Raw genomic sequence first — 17,027 nt, forward strand, 5'->3', positions numbered from 1 at the left:
CATCTTTGGAAGTGATTTATGGACAGATTGGATTTTTTCAAACTACAGATATTAAAACAAACAAATACTTAAATCTGAAATCATAAATTGGGAGTTTTGTTGGGTGTGTAGAGGATTAACTGTTCATTAAAGTTGAGAAGCAATGGCTCCTGTAACAGAAGTGCTTTAGCCATCTGTCTGCAGCCAGTGTGAAACACAGATGGCTTTCAGCATTCTGCATGGGGTGTTAGTACTGGGAGCTGGAAACACACCTCCTATTTACTGTTTACCATATGGTAACAACAATTACATTAAGAAAGTCAGAGTAAAATGTCTGAAGAAAGTTATACACTTCAGTTATAATTTCTTGCAGTGAGATTGGTATATACTGCCCCCTATAGTTTTGACAGTTGCAACACAATGTCAAAGTTTTTGAAGTTATTGACTCCTACTTCATTATTATAAGCTGTTTTTATCATCTACCCCAAAAGAGTCAGTCGTGCCTTTTAGGGTAATAAAACACAACCAACAAACTCTCTCATGCCCTGAACTCTGCTGACTGCTGAAAGGGTTTTAGTCAAAACAACATGATTCCCCAAACCTGTAGCCTACATAGTGCTACCGGCAAATCCTCTGTGCCCTTTAACACAAAAGGCAGACAGTCTGAAACCGAGGAGGACAGTACAACAGTCTGACAGTCTGGGGGAGATTAGAGACACACAACAGATGTTACTCCTTGATTAACAATACTGTCTGCCAGGGGTGATCCTCAGCTCCCCACCCTTCTGAGCCCCCCGTGTTAACTTCAGGCCCCCAAAGATAAATCAGCTTACTCAATATGATGCTGTTGTTATCTAAAGTTATGGAACTTTTTCAAATACAGAAAAGGTTCCATAACCATGATTGGCTGACATTATGATGTATCAATATAACCACGTGAAATACAGGGCTAACAACATTGTTGTTGTCATTGACTTACAACGTGCACACATCAGCAAAAAAAAAAAAAGCTGCATTACATTTGACAGGGAACTTGCATGGTGATTAACAAGTCGGGGAGATGATTAAAACATCTCAAATATCTATTTATTTGTTTGTTAAAAAAATGGATTTCCTTGCTCAAGCTAGCAAAAAGTAGCCGAACACATTTTCCACAGGACAAGGAGGTCAAATCTGTGTGTGGTGAATAGATTTCAAGTCCTCTGAAGGTAAAAAGCTCTGGAACCACCTTCACTATCCTAAGTGACACTAATATCACATACCAGTCTCTACACTGTGACTGCACCGTGATATAACAATACAATACACAGCATGCTGATCTAGGTTATCACAAAGCCATACATTACTTCCTGGAAGAAAGAACATCTGTTTATAATGAATGTATGAATTTATTTAGGACTGACTTAGTATACGAGGACTGAGGGAGGAAGGGGCAGGGAAATGTACATACAACACACATCTCTTTCTTTCTCCCTCTATGTGACTCTCTAAATCACACACAGTTGGTTGCCAAGTTATCGTGTTACACCACTGTACATTGTGAAAGTGCCTTGTCTGTGTGCACAACTCCAAACTGTGATTACTTTTCATTACTGCAGGGCGGCTCGTACCATTAGTCGCGACAGCAGGGGTGGTACGCGCGCAACAACAACAAAAACAACAACAACAACAACAACAACAACACGAACAAACAGAAGAAGTCCCACGAAGATCCACATTCAACTTCTTAGCTCCGACTAAAACTCGGAGCGTAAGTCAGGCAAAAAAAAAAAGAAGAAGACAGCAAATACTTCACAGAAACGGAAATATCTGTAAATAAATGAGTCCTTCAGGAAGCGCCCCCCCCCCCCCTCACACACACACACACACCCATGAGGAGGTGGTACGGCTCGCGTGTGTTGTCACAGCCTCATTAACGTGCGGGCTCGAGCTGCCGTGCTGCGTGATGTTGTAGTTGTTGCGGGACGTGGAGCGAACCGCTCGTCCTGTTTCCTGCCTGCTCCCGCTTTTAACTGCTAAAAACCAAGAAAACAGCAACAACAACAAAACCTCCAACATGGTCCGGAGAAACTAACCAACCAACCAACCAACCAACCAACCTCCGAGGGAGATCCGAGGAGCTCAGCGTGATGCTGGTGAGTGGTTGAGTTTCTTCAAAAAAAAAAAAAATTATAAAAAATAAAATTAAAAGTCTAACAGTAAGTTTGTGTGCTGGCCTACATGAAGAGCTGTGGATACTTTGTGTGTTTTTATTTTGTATGAACGCTGATGTTCACGCTGACAGACGTAGTAATGAAGGTGTAGTTACACGTTAAGCACTGTGGATACTTCACACAGCTGCTGTTAGCTTAGCAACTTTTTCCTCATGTGTATTGGATTAGCAATGCCCATTTGGTCCTGTCTGGGTTATTGCTCATCACTCAGTTGGTTTGTGTTATATTTGTGGGAGCATGCCACAGTTGAATTAAGACACAGCAAGCTGAAATATTGTGAGGGAGGTTAATAACACAAGTGTCAAGAGGTTTATGTAAAGGAGCATTAACCAGGAGCAGAGTCTTACATTGATCCTCTGGTTAACCACTTTTCGATGTGACCACAAAAAGTGTGCCAGACGTTTTTTGACATGACAATAAGTCAGTCTACCGAGCTACCCGAGTAGTTACTAACTTCCTTTGATCAAAACCATTTTATTTGATTCACTTAACTTTTAAGTGCAAACTCATGCAGGCACACATCACCAAAGAGGCCAGTGTTGTTTGGTGGGACATGTGTGAGAACTTTTTTAATGCATTCATAAACCGGCACAGGACAGGATGCATGCCTTTGTGCCTGGGGCCACATTGCAACGACTTTGTGACGATGTACTACAAAATCAACTTTCTTAAGAGCTTCTTTCTTGTGTGTCACAGTTTAGGCTATTGCGGAGGAATGCTGTTGCCTTATCTCTATCTCGCCAACCTTCCCCTCAGGTATGAAGACAGGGTTGGCTGACACTCAACCCAACAGATTCTGCAATTTAAGCGCTCACTGCTATTATAAACACAAGTGCTTGTTAAACCTGAGTTGAGTGTCCCATTGCCATAGTTATGACTGCTAAAGTTCATGAGCATCTCGAATATGCATGAATTATGAGTTAGAGAGAGAAGGGTTTACGCTCAAAGTACAAATGTTTAATCTTGCTTTTTGAGTATGCACATTTCATATTTTATCATCAGCAGCTTGTGGCTTTTCTCTCAAGTTCAAAATCCTGTTTGCTCTGTAGCCTGCGTGTAACATTCTGTGAGCTCCCGTCACACCAATTTCTTTGCCAAACTCATTTCCCTTTCATGAGGGATTTTGGAAAAGGGGTTTAAGGGACTGTTTGTGCTGGTTACTTGGACAAGCTCAGTTTTCAGGGCCTTTTCTTCTGAAACTGAGAGGCATCCACCTGGAGGGCTGGCAAGCTCATCTGAAAAACTGTTGAACAGTTTTAGCTCAAGTACAAAAGGGGCTGTCTATCACAGCTTGCAGATGATTCCTTTTTTTCTTTTTGGTATCCCTGAAAACATTTAGACACACATTGAGTTGTTTTTTTTCTAACATCCTGTGCAGTGTTAGGCCACTGGTATGAAATTGTTCAAACACTTATCTCACATTGTGTCATGTATATATGGCCAGTCAAAAAGAAAGATGGGAGATGGATAAATTCCTGCATGCACTTGAGTGCTCTTTTTCCTTCACTCTGAATTTTGATTGAAAATTAATAGGGCTATGTCCTGTGGATGGGACTTACTCTTATTTGGGGACATTAACATGCAGCGTTATTCTGCTGTGGAAGTAGACGGATGTTGTGTCTTCAACCCTTTGTAATTAAGAGACTTTGTTAGATTTAGCATTCAAGTGGACAACATTTCTCTCCAACTTGGACAGGTTTGTTGAAAGCCTCGATTAAAAGAGCTCAACAAAGCTCTTGTTCTGAACAAATGTATACAGTGCAAGTGATTATGTATGAGATAATTAAACAGCAGGCCTGCTTTAAAACGTAGGCCTCCTTGGCTGCCATGCATAGCCATGCTGAGCCTTTGTGTTTATGGTAAGTGGGCAGCTGCATGCTTGTGAGACCTTGGCTGTACCCCAGGCCCTCAAATGAGCCTGATAACTACTATTGAAGCCTCTCGGCCATGCTCATTTCTGACTATTCACTCTCTGCTTAAAATGTAAAGGGCGCCTCCTGTTTGACATTGCCTAATTTCTGTGAGCATGTGGACAGCTGTGGGCTAGCCTGCGCCCTACACCGAGTTTCATAAATTTCTTTTCAGTCAGTCAGCCCTAGCAAAACTTGGTGGCACCTGCCCTTTGTGGAACCTAATTAATGACAGCAACAACAATGGTCCATTTAGGATTCAAACATCTTGAATTTTCGCTACAAATATGACGCAATGGTGCCACAACGTAAGCAGAACCGGTTTGTCAGTCTTTCAATCAATTATCTGGGCTTCATGTTCTGTCTGCCTTTTGTGACATGATCTGTCAACACAGCCACCATTATGACATGGGAAACTGCTCAAATGTGCTTGAGTCCAAATATGGATTCTGCACAAGCCATGCAACTCACAGAACTAGGCCAACAGGGCCAACGGCCTGGGGAGACAAGCTTTTTAGGAACATGCATATTTTCTCCCAAGGAATCTGTCTTTGAAAGGGGACAGCTAAAATGTTACCCAGCATTCCTCTCACAAGCAGCATGGTGATGGAGAGCAGCACAAATCCTTTAGTTAGGTTTCAAATTGGGCGGTCTCAGGTGCTCAGCAGATGCTCAGATTACTGAGACGGCCACAATCCTGGGATTGTTGAAAGGAGCACGCAGACCCAACTGCCATGCATGGAGGAATGTCAAAGGAGGATGTCGAGGAATGCAACTCAACATTTAACGTTTGTATCAATTTATACAGAGAACACAGAAGATTTATAAAAACTTTTTACAACACAGAGATTAGACCCAAAGGGGTCCTCTAAGTGGTTACTAAATTTACATGATTCAGTAGCCTTTCTCGTGTGCAACAATGATATAAAATAGTGTTTTCCACCAGCTGTTGCACCAGTGCTATAAAATAGATTAGCACTAACTGTAATTGTCAGTTAGACACAAAGCTGCCAAATCCTTATGTAATGTTGACCTAACCCATGGGATTACAGTCTGAGCAACGTATGGAAAAGCTGCTCTAATTGAGAAACAGAGCTTTCATGGCTGACCACAGTCTATTGTAATGACTTAGCTGGCAGACAGTAGCCTTTTTTGGACTGGACTGCATTTCTTAAATGTAATGCGTTCTGTTGAACTACAGAAAAAACACAGCAGAGTCTGATCAAGCTCCTCAAAACTGAAAACTACATTGCTGGTGTTGGCCTTATATTCAGCCCAGTCATCTGTGGTTTCCTCTCTTGTCCTATCTAGCACTCATTTAGGCCATGTGATAGCTTGCTACTTCTGACACACCAAAGTAGCGATGATTTAAGGGCTTTTGGTAACCACAAAGGAAGCATGGCGTCCCATCAGCTCATCCAAGGCAGCGTTATTATTGTCTTTTAGGAAGGCCTCTGTCACTTTGTTGCAGTCAGTCAGCAGCTTTTTTTTTTTTTTCTCTACATGTAATAGAGACGTCCTGCGACCTTCTTCCCTTTCTCAGCGATTAAGACTTTTTAGTAGTCATGGTGGTTGCTGCTTCAAAACAGATAAAGAGTTCAAGCTCATTATTGCATATAGTCCAAAGCATTGGCGCGTTGGGCGTTTCCATTACACATCAGATACAATACTTTGGGACTGCTTTTATGTTTGGCATACAGGTTTGTCTGCACAAGCAAAAACAATAAGCTCTGCCAGCGCTTCTCAACATGTTTTCTATTCACAGACTGTCTTAAATGCATCTCAAAAGCTGAGGGGCAAGGTTAGGCTTCTATAACTGAGTACAACATATGTCATGTTGCCAAGGAATGTTTATAATTATGGTTTAATCTCATCCATTTAAAGTTCAGATTGATGGCATAAAAATGAAATGCCTGAGCATGAGCAAGATGATGAATTGTTGCATTTCCCTGTAACTAAGTATAATGAATGATGTTTACAGTTTAAAGTTCAAATGCCAGTGTTCAGTTGACTTTTCCCATTTTTCTTGGGAATAAAAAGACAATTTAGTGTCCTTTTTGTTTGAGTAAACATCATGTTAAAGTGCTTTCTTGTCTTTGCCAATTTGATTTCTGTAGGCGAGTTTTTTTTCCTTTTCTCTCTGTGTCAGTGCCATCTGCATAGATCCCAGAGCCATTAATGGTGATATATAAACAACTGTTTCCTCTATGCCAGCACGTCCCGAGTTATCTCTGCTGTGAAACACAGATCTGTGTGGTTAATGGTCACGCACAGTGTAAGCTGGCCTGCCCTAGTCCAGCCCCAAGCTTTGATTTGTTCTTTTCTATTCACAGAGGCCATAAATTAAAGCCACCAGACGTCCTTGAACCGTGTTGATCTCCTTGTAGAACTCAGCAAAAAACATCCTTTTGTTGAAGCTTGTTTTCCTGATGTGATAACTCTTAGTAATGGAAATCATATGCTGAATGCAAACGCCACCTCCAGTATGTCAGCCCCCTCTGGTGTCTTGTGATGCTGTCCCCCTCCTTCCTTACACTCACTCACTCTCACACACACACACACACACACACACACACACACACACACACACACGGTCCGCCCCACCACCCTCGAACTCTGATGTCGCCTCTTTTGTTTCCCACGGTGTCTCATCTTCTGCACAGACTGCTCTTTTGTTTCACGTACACCATCTCTCTCTGTTTCCCTCTTTTTTCCTGCATGCAGTTGTTCTGTAATTCAACCAGATACTCGCTGACCTTGCAGGCATCATATGATCATCCACTGCACATCCACTGTCACCCTACCTGACACGGGGGACCACGCTTTTGCTGCAACAGATTTACAGTAGCTTCCATCTTATTTGAGTAAAATATATCTGAGTGCTTATGTGTGGAATCCCTCAGGGGTCGGTTCTACGAGCAGTCATCCTCTCATTGTACATACTTCCTTTGCGTCATCGGTTCAGTCACATCAAAGACGTGCCGATGATACCCTGTGATTCCCCAACACCATGGATTCCATTTATATCCATCACAAACTCCTATTATCTATTGGTCTATTTTACTCAGTTATATAACCTCCTGCTAAGAAATCTGGTATAATCTTGGATCAATATATGATATTTGACCATAAGGTTAGCTGGTAAGACCCCTGTTGTTATTTTCCCCTCATTGACTTCCCTCAAAATATTTGATGAACAACAGACCCCGTTGATATGTATAAAACACTTCATGACTCTGTTACATTTCTGATTGCATTCCTCATTCTGCTTCTTGGCCTCAAATCTTGACCTTATCGCTCTAACTGGTAAATGAAATTTGACCCTGCCTTTGGTGTTTGGAGCCTAACCCTCACGTCTTTAGTCATCATCAGACTTGCTGAATGTTTGAAGCTTTTTTATAAATGGCCATCTTTAAAAGCAAGTCTTTCTATAGATATACATTCCTTTTCTATGTTTTGGTTTGTTTTATTGTGGTCTGTCTCGTCTCACTGTCTTGTATTTTATATTGTAATTTATCACTTTTTTGTGCATATGGGAATACGTTTGTAACTGTGTTTTAAAAGTGCTGTGTGAATCAAACATTTATTGAAGTCAAAGTGACACGGTGGTAGTAAAAATCCTCTGTGACGATTATATAGATTTTCATAAGAGATTAATCAGCTGTTTTACTGTAATTGTGGTGCAGCTCTAATGTGAAGAGACTTGTTGTGATAACCGCAAGGTCAGCTATTCCCAGCCAGCCTCTGAGGATTCAATTACACAACTTTGACTTTGCTCTATTCCTCTCTGTGCGCTCCATTGTGGAACACTTTGAGGAAACTCTTTCTCTCAGATGACTGATAATCCTCCGCATAGACAAGCAAGAGCAAAACAAGGTATAGAGTTCCACTTTTGGTGACAAGCTGGAGAAACCATGTGGAAGTGAAAATGCAGTGTAATTTTAATTTACAGACATAAGCATGGGCAGTGCCTTGTGTTTGCAATTGTTTGGTTGCTCACTTGAGAATTAAAGGGTCTTGTCAAACCATTGACCAACTGTCTGTCATTTTTGTAGTTAAAGGCATTGCTCCTGTGGGGAGATTCAGAAAAAAGAGATTGGAGGGCTGAGTGCCTTTGTGAGCCTAAGGTTTTGTGTTTCTTACAGTGTGAAATATGGTAGGTGTGAAATGTAGCACGGAAAAGTTAGGAACTAGAGACCAGAGCCGTGGTCATCTTAACTTAACAACAGTTTCAGTGGACCCTACTGGCCATCCAAAGATACAGACACAGCTGCCTCTGCTTTGAATCCTACTTTCATCTTCCCAAAAGGGGGTGTGACTTCAAATCGTCACACTTTTCAGAGCATCAATTCAGAGGTTTTGTTCTCCCTAATCAAGCTTTACTGTTCTCCGCTCATATGCTCAACAGAATGTCAAAAATGTACTGAATTTTAATCTTGTGCTCATCTTTGTCTGTCCGATCAGGATCGGGCCGAAGAGTGAAGCACATTCCTGGAGGAGCTGAGGGCTGCTGACTAAAGCTTATGAGAAACCAGCTTGCTCACACCATGCCCGCCAAAATGGCCTCCAGCTTCTCTTGCCCTCACTGGAACAATTTGAAACAAGGATGTGTGTTGCCATGGTAATCATTTTCAAGAAAACACTGGACAAGAAGAGTGCCGACGATGTAAGATCCAAAAGCACGGATTTAGGAACGGTGAGGGATTATTTTCTACTTGTACAAGCACTTTTTTTCTGCATGAAATGTGTCATTTTATGTTTACATGTAGCCCTGCCAACGGGCCTCAACTGTGGCTGTCAACGGGGAAGATGACAAAATCCTGCTCTAAAATAGGAAATCGTTGTCCGCCACTGATCGCTCTACAGCAGTTTTATGGCTCTACTTTATTTTGCCAACTGAATTGCAGCAGACATTTGACTTTTAGCTTCAATTGAGTCAAACTTGTTGGAAAATTCCTCAGCGTTGCACTACATGGATATTGACAGTGAGGGAAATAAGGGACATTTTTGTAATAACTACTGATAATTACATCATAATTGCAGCACACTGCTGTCATCAGTATGTGTGTCATTTGGTTTTGAATCCTCCACGTTCCATTCGCCTCAATCACAGGAACAATAGACTATTTCAGCCCTACTAGTCCGAGTAACTCTTGACTCATTTGCTAATCAGCGTCCTTGCAGCAGAGTTGTTTCTGCCAGCACAGAGTGAGAAAACTCCCCTACCAATATGGGCTGAGTTTGCCCTCTCAGCCACGTGAAATGAAATCACCATGTTAAGGCTGAGCGTCAATCAGAGGCATTAAGGTGGAACCCCCTCTTTCTTGGCGTCGTGAGTTTCATTGCTCAGCAGCAAAATGAACTCCAGGTTACACATTTGACTTTGCAACAGTGTATGATTTCTTTATTTTTATTTATTACATTTCTGAAGCTTATTCTTTGAGTTTGGTTTTTGGGAAGCTGACACTACGTCTTTTTCTACACTCTACAGCTCCAGGCACAGACCATGAGCCAGGGGACTGCACTTTTCTCTTGTGGACTCATGGGTAAGAGTCGTCAATCTTTCTCATCCACATACACATTCGCACATATAAGAATGACATAGACAATTTTAAAAAGAAATAACCAAATAATTAAGTTAAGATACTGTTATAAAATGGGACATGGATTCACCAGCTTTAAATTCCAATAAAACAAGTGGCTTCATCACATTGATGCCAATTGTTGTGAAGTTTAAATGGGAAAACCTTCCATAAAATGGCCCAACAGCACCACAGATTGTCCCTGTGGGGTGACAAATGTCTGTCTTCTTTTTCTGGGCCACTGTCTCGGCCAGGGTGCCTTATGTCCCATCACAAACTGGACATGACTGTAATTATCTACTTGACTGGTCTATGGCAGTTTTGGGTTGTCTGAAATTGTCAGGCATTCAGTGGCAGCAGTGGTTTGCAGAGGCTTGTTGTATTGCAACATTTCGAAGGAATTATTGGCAGGCCAGCCAAGTTGATGCTGAGTCTGGTTGATGGTCACACAGCACTACATAAGGCAGGACTGGCAGGTGTTTTTGCCAAGGTGCGTTAATGATTATGTGTCAGGAATCTCCTGGCACTCATGAATGCTTCATAACTGTGGACGTGATGACCACAATTTAAAAACCAGATTATGCATAGGCCCATTTGCTCCCTGTGTTTATCTTGCTCTAGGAGGACTGACACTGTTTTATGAGTAAACTGGAATGAGAAGGACTTGACATTGAATGTGTGAGACTGGAAAGCCCTGGCAGGGAACAGTACAGTTCTGAGGTGTTGTTCTTGCCCTCTGTTCCTCTGTTCCTCTGCCTACCCATGTAATGTAGACGGTATTCTGAGGATTTTATCTGCAGTGGAGAACAGATCGTTTGCATACCAGGAGTGGGCAGGGGCATCAATGTTTTGTATTTAACTCAAGAGTTGACTGACTCATTTAGTGATTGAAGCTAGTTTCTGTTGAGGCAGTAACAGGTGTTTCTTATGTGGCAGAATAACTACAGAGCTGGCACAGAAACTTCAGGCTGTCAGTGGGTCAGATACAGAACCTCAATGGAAGCAAGAAATCATAATGAACTGAAGTCCAAATGTTTATGATGGGTTATTGACATTTTATCAAGGCGTGCTCTGACAGGTATTTGATATCGAGTAGTTAGACATTGAGCTCTGCTCCCTTTCCCAATCAGCTACCAGACTGTGACAGCAACTGGAGGACGTGATTTATTTTTAGTGCCAACTATACAAAGCAATGAGTAATGCCAATATAAAGTACACATGCTGAGAGCAGCACAGTGACCAAGACTGGAGCGGAGTCATGGTCGTTCATGCCTAAAATGGATCTGAAATTGAATTTGGTTTTTTTCTGAGGGAGAGTACAAGTCCTGCACACTGAGAAACTTTAGGTGAGGTGTAAATTGAATGGATCTATAATGAAACCCACAATTAGTAATGGTGATGTCATTGCTGATGAAGGATAAAAAACGAAAAAGGGAGAAGTGAACAAACTAAAGTTGCCGGCTTACTTAGAGATTTGCTGGCTAATGCAGGAGTTTCATTTGCTATACTAGCAAAGATGATGAATGTTTGCATGAAAAAGAGCCAAACCTGTTTAAATACACAAAGCTGCCTGAGGCAGGTTGCAAGAAAGTTTTGTTAAATGTTGCCCATAGCACTTGGATTCACAAGTAAATCTGATCTCTTTAACAATTAGTGAGATACTGAAAAACAGAACGCCAAACATAAATTGTATTAAATTAAATCCGTTGTTTGTTGCAGAGACAGGTCGGTGGCGTGAGGTTGGTCACAGCTGTGCCATAAAGCAGAGGCCAGTTGGGACAAGCCTGGAGAGCCTGTGGGATGTCCTGCCTGAGGTGCACAAGAGTTCAGGTCACTGGGATTGGGACGTTGGCTCGACCTCAAGCACAATCACCAGCTTGTTGCAGGACCTCAGCCTGACTGAGGCTGCTTCCTCGCACTCAACCGCACCCCCCAGCAAGCGGCAGTGCCGATCTCTGTCTTGCTCAGATGAGCTTGGTGGCTGCCGTTCCACCTGGCGGCCTCAGGGCTCCCGTGTGTGGACAGCGGTGGAGAAGAGGAGGTGCCACAGCGGAGGCAGCGTCCAGCGCAGCAATGTTGGAAATGCACAGCTTGGCTTTCCCGCCATGCAGCGTAGCTCCAGCTTCAGCCTGCCTGCTCGCTGCAACACCCTGGAGCTGCCCAGCTTCACCCAACGTCTCCCCTACCCCTCCGCTTTCACAGGTCTGACACCCTCCTCGTCCATGCCCCTGTCCTCTGAGGCCTCAGCGCAGTCCCTCTACCTCTCTCATGAACAGATCTGCCTCCCTGAGCCCCGCGGTCCCTCTCCACCCAGCTCCCCTGACTCCACTCCGGAGCTGGAGCGTCGTGGTGGACAGGGCGGTCTCTCTCGCAGTCGCTCACAGCCATGCGTCCTCAATGAGAAGAAGATTGGCGTGAAACGCAGGAGACCAGCTGACACGCACAAACAGAGGCCTTCACTTGATCTGGCAAAGATGACGCAGGTTGGTTTCAAACAGCAGGGAACTGCTTTACTTAATCAAGCAAATAAACACTGATTAAATACTGCCACCTACGCTAGTTAGTTTCAAATATAAGAAGTGCACATTCTCTTTAATATCAGTGTGCCATATAATTATCAAATTTCCCCACTGAGGGGCTATTTAAGGATTATCTTATCTTAATTTATAAAAATAGAAACTGGTAGTGGTAGTTTTTATTGTCAGCTGTCCGGAGCCTGACACCAGACCTTCGGGAAGTGGCAGCAGTCACGGCAGCTGGGAGCTCTGCTAGATCCATCAGTCTCACTAACATTAGCTGGTTACACTCTGACCAAAGCCCTCCAACAAACACTTCCAACTAAGGTCACACCAGTGTGTCTGTTCTCCTTCAGCACACCTCAAAGCATTTCTGAAGGCATGGTCAAGAAATGATGGGGATCATTCATTCACGCAGGCTCTTTCTCAGTCACATTCACTCAGACTATGTGCTTTTTAATGTAAATCGAACAACTTTGCACTCAAAGGAACGATCTGATGAAACTGCTGACTTGAGTTGATCCACTTCTGGTGTTGACCAAGTTTCAACAGACAGTCTATTATATCTGCATGTCCCAAGCAGCCGTTTGTCTATTTACCCTCCAAGCACAAAGACACACATAGTAAGTTTCACACGTACACAGAGCTGGACTTGGCCCTCATACAGAAGTCGCTCAGAGGTCAGCTGTGTCTTAATGACAGCGCTGCTGTGACACAAGAAGACACCACACATACTTCACATGGACGAGGTCAGCGTGGAGAAAAAGGCTTACTCAAGCCGATGGACAGTATTTTTCAGAAGGACATTAGGGCGCTGAAATTGATAGCGTTGGATTTTTCCTGCTATCTGTGGATTGTGGTCTGTGTTCTGCTGTGATCCTGGTTTTCATCATTTGATATTAGCTTCATTTTACTGGTATGAAATCTTCTTGATATCGAAGTGACTCTGGTTAAGAGGCAAACCGGAGAGAAAATGAGCTCTAGACATTTTTGCCAAGTTATGCAACTAAACCCTTCAGCAGTGCTAATAAGTCAGTCACAGTAGTTAACTGAAAACAATTGTATAAAGAGGAAAAATGCCAAACATTTGCCAGTTTCAGCATTTCAAACTTGAGGATTAGCACTTTTATTTGTTTTAATTGACTGTGAATTGAGCGTTTTTTATTGACTGTGGAACAAAAACAAATTATTTGAAGTTGAAGGCAATTTTCCCAACTTTTTGACAATTCAGAAGCCCAACAATCATTTGAGTGATTGAAAAAGTGGGCAGATTGTTTAAAGCGAGCAGGAGTCTGTCGTGTAGCTGTGAAGGTTCAGGAAATCTCCGCGGAGAAGTTACTCACTCGTGATGATTATAAGTGCCACTTGGCACTCAAATCAAGGGCTCCATCGTGCTTCACACGCATCAACATATCAGAATTCAAAGTCACCTTACTATTCGAAGATTGGCCACAGTGCTGAGTGTGTCTGTAAAGTGTGCTCTCATCCGCACGCCACAGAGGTGTAGTTTACCCGGCGAGAAATTGCTACCCTCTGCGTGGTTCACTGCAGCTCCATGAATGTCAGGAAGTGTAGCAGAGGTTATAGATTGTCGCACAGGAGAGATGCGTGTTGGGTAAAGAGATATTGATTTCTGTAAATTCAGCTCAGTGGGTGGATTGCTGCCACAAACGGGCCTCATGAGCTATTGATCAGCTTATATTGACGGAGAGTCAAGGTCAGTTTGGATGAGGGGACTTTCTGCTCTCGTCTCTGTTTCTTTAGGATGGGGGGGCGTTAGTGTTGCGGGTAACATGGAAACCAGCAGCGTTGCATCGTAATGCGGGCCACAAAGTTGCACAAAGACATGATTTCCTCCATCTGTAACATTTCCTCTGCAGAACACAGCAGCCCGAGTTCAGTCAGAGCTTTTCTTTGGTTTAGTTACTGTTGACGCTGTTGTTTTGTTATATCCCTGACGACTCGCAGGCTTATCAGTCTGGTCCCATGGTCTGGGCCAGAAATCTGACTGTGGAGAAGGGCAAATGCAGAGGGCAGCAATGTGACACCAGCCTGGTGCTGACAAATGTACCCATTTGACCAGAGCCAAGAAAAACAGCAGGGCCCCTTTTGATGTACAGCTGCCGGTAGGGAGACCTGTCTCACTGCTGGTTGTGTGAAAAGGTGAATAATAACTTCACACTTTCACTTTCCTTCTGCTTCAACCTCATTCATAACTTTCACAGCCTCAGTTAGTATATTTGCCGATAAAATTGTTGATAAAGTAATAAATCAGTGTGAGTGTTAAGATTATAAAACAACTGAAATGATTCGGACCAACAGAAGGGTTAGATCACTGTTACTAAACTAAACTAGTTCTAAATTGTGGAAAGCTTTTCTTTCATGTGAAGATTTTAAGAAGATGACACTTTGCGGTGGACATTTGTTCTCTTTCTATTTCACAAATGAAACAACTTATTGACTGAATCTTTAAACTCTCAGTTGGAACACGAACACTTGGCTGTAACGCTGCTTCTCCAACAGTCCCCTGCTTGTCAAGTATTACGTAAGCACACAAGTGACAAGAGGTTTCACAGAGGGCCCATTCTCCCGTGTCCTTCTGGCCGAACACCGTAGTGGTCAGGCATGAGGCAGCTGTCCTGCTTTCTTCACATTCGCTCTACGGAATTGGATAAGCCTCCGTCCTAAAGCCCCAGCAGGCACAGCTGTCACAGGACATGCCTCCAGCAGTGTTGGCACATGTGGATTTGCCTATGGAAGCTGCGGGCTCTCCCAGATGTATGTCTTCATTGTGTAATGCTAACGAACGGCCAGCTGAGTCAAAAGGCAGACATTACTGATGTTGCCCTCTGGGTATCTGGCCACTTGCTGCCTTGGCTCCTGTTGGACCTCGGATCACACTGCCTCACTCATCCAACTACCAGTTGCTCCAGTATGTAATGTGGGCTAAATTTATTCCCTTGAAATCTTTGACTTTTTATATTATAGTGGTTGCTTCCCAGTGTCCAGCTCTGACCTCACTGACTCACCCACTCACTATACGAGTACAGAGGAGGAATTGTTTTCATAAGATGGCTGCTTGCATTTAGTTTTATTTGTGCACTAGTAAGTACATGGGTCATTGTCCAGGATGAAGGAAATGTTTTTGATTTCCTCACCAAATATGCCATCACCATGGAAACTATGGACTCCTACCAGACCAAAGATTTGGCATACATTTAAGTATATTCTTGTTTTCTTCAGAACATCAATTTTCTGCCTCTAAAAAATGACCTTTCCTTCCTCCACAGAAACTTAGGAATTTCCACAGCCTCAGTTGCCCTGGAATCACAGGCGAAGACGGCTGCGAGTCCAGCCAGGCCCTCCACGCCCTCACGAGCAGCTCTCAGCGGGACTCTGGCGACTCATCGGCAAATGAACACGGCTCGGGGGACGCCCAGCCTCAGACCAAAGAGGGTGAGAGCAGCGTGCCGTCGGACCCCACGATTGAGGAGGTAGACTGGAGCTCCACAGACTGTGGCGATGTGACACCCGGGACGACAAATTGGAAGGACAGTGAGCCTCTGTGGGCGGGGCTGTGTAGCCTGAGGAAGGACGTGTATCAGCTTGGAGGAGAGCTCGACATTGAGCAAATTGAGAGGAACTGAGCTGGACGGCCTTCCTCTTGGGGGAAGCTAATTTAGAGGACTGAACATGTTATCACCAGGTGGTAAAGTACAGAATACTGATAGTCTTAAGGACAAAGCAAGTGTAAACCTAATGCAGATCAAGCACTTGGCTTTTTTTTTTTCCTCGAGGAGAGACTGAGCAGGAGCTTTGTTGGCTCATGGTCCATTTTTGGGGACTTTTTGTAGTAAGAAGCTACTGCCCCACTGCGCGGTATCTCAACTGTGTCTCAGGAGAACAAGCAAGTCAGGAGGAGAAAATCGAACTGATTAATATAAACATGACGTATTAATGTTGGCTCAGAGGCTGGGGTCTCTAACATTTCTCTGTAACCCTGATTACCTTCACTGTACTATGCTTGGAGAGAATTCACAACAGGTTTGTACAAATTCTCTGCACTAGAAAGAGTATCTGTCGCTCTGACGTTCTTCAGCAGTACACGGGTACATGATGGACAGAAATGGAGACTACTTTGAGAACTGCTCTTAGTAAAAACCCGTCACTTTTACTGAGCAACAAGCTGCACGCACACACCACCTGTAAAGTATATTGAAGAGCTTAACGTTTCACACATTAACATCAGGCTTCTCTGTGAGATCTATGCTCCCATGTTTTTGAGATAAACCTTGTGATGCTAATAGCGTTAATGTTCTTTCTTTTTACGATTTGTAACTACAAAGTTATGTTAAAACTTGAGCATATTTCTATACAAATAAACACAGTTTTAAATGTGTCTCTTCAAACTCCATTTCAGTGCTGCACAGCTCCAGAGTACATCTCTGTGTGTGCTCAGACAGAATATGAAGTGAATGGTTTGTGTGGGCAACTACATGAAGCCAAACAGATGTGAGATGGTGCAATTTGTTACAGATGGAAAAATAATAGGGTGAGCAAAATATAAAGATATTAAACATACCTGAATATTAGTCTGTAAATAATAATCTCATTCAGTGAAGCAGATATTTAGATGGTGACTCAGATGTGAATGAACAAATGAATGTTTTCAGACATTCTTTTCTACTTTTCCTTAAGTAAAGAAGCTGAAGAGACTCCTGCACTGCTACCAGCAAAGCACATGCATTTACAACACTGCCATTGTTCGAGACGTCTTTAATGCAACAATGTAGACTGACCCAATTAAGTAGCAGGAAAAGACAATCA

At 43.1% G+C, this 17,027-nt stretch overlaps 2 protein-coding genes across 2 annotated transcripts in view; one reads left to right on the forward strand and one right to left on the reverse strand.

Annotated features, from left to right (window-relative positions):
• Positions 1–17,027, reverse strand: part of lhpp (phospholysine phosphohistidine inorganic pyrophosphate phosphatase) — a 40,687-nt gene that overhangs the window by 1,499 nt on the left and 22,161 nt on the right. The window lies entirely within an intron of this gene.
• On the forward strand, positions 1,871–16,616 carry fam53b (family with sequence similarity 53 member B). The gene is made up of 5 exons (XM_029527491.1): positions 1,871–2,114; positions 8,567–8,798; positions 9,594–9,648; positions 11,404–12,167; positions 15,491–16,616. Exons 2-5 carry the CDS (start codon positions 8,709–8,711, stop codon positions 15,845–15,847), a joined length of 1,266 nt encoding a protein of 421 aa, XP_029383351.1. The 5' UTR covers positions 1,871–2,114; positions 8,567–8,708; the 3' UTR covers positions 15,848–16,616.

This window comes from Echeneis naucrates, chromosome 19 (genome assembly GCF_900963305.1).
Source record: "Echeneis naucrates chromosome 19, fEcheNa1.1, whole genome shotgun sequence".
In the NCBI taxonomy this organism is placed as follows: Eukaryota; Metazoa; Chordata; class Actinopteri; order Carangiformes; family Echeneidae; genus Echeneis; species Echeneis naucrates.

Excerpts from the sequence above, each read along its gene's own strand:
- fam53b (XM_029527491.1), top strand. The coding sequence starts at position 8,709 with ATGTGTGTTGCCATGGTAATCATTTTCAAGAAAACACTGGACAAGAAG. Across the intron at positions 9,649-11,403 it reads TTTCTCTTGTGGACTCATGG|AGACAGGTCGGTGGCGTGAG; the intron begins GTAAGAGTCGTC and ends TGTTTGTTGCAG. Across the intron at positions 12,168-15,490 it reads ATCTGGCAAAGATGACGCAG|AAACTTAGGAATTTCCACAG; the intron begins GTTGGTTTCAAA and ends CTTCCTCCACAG.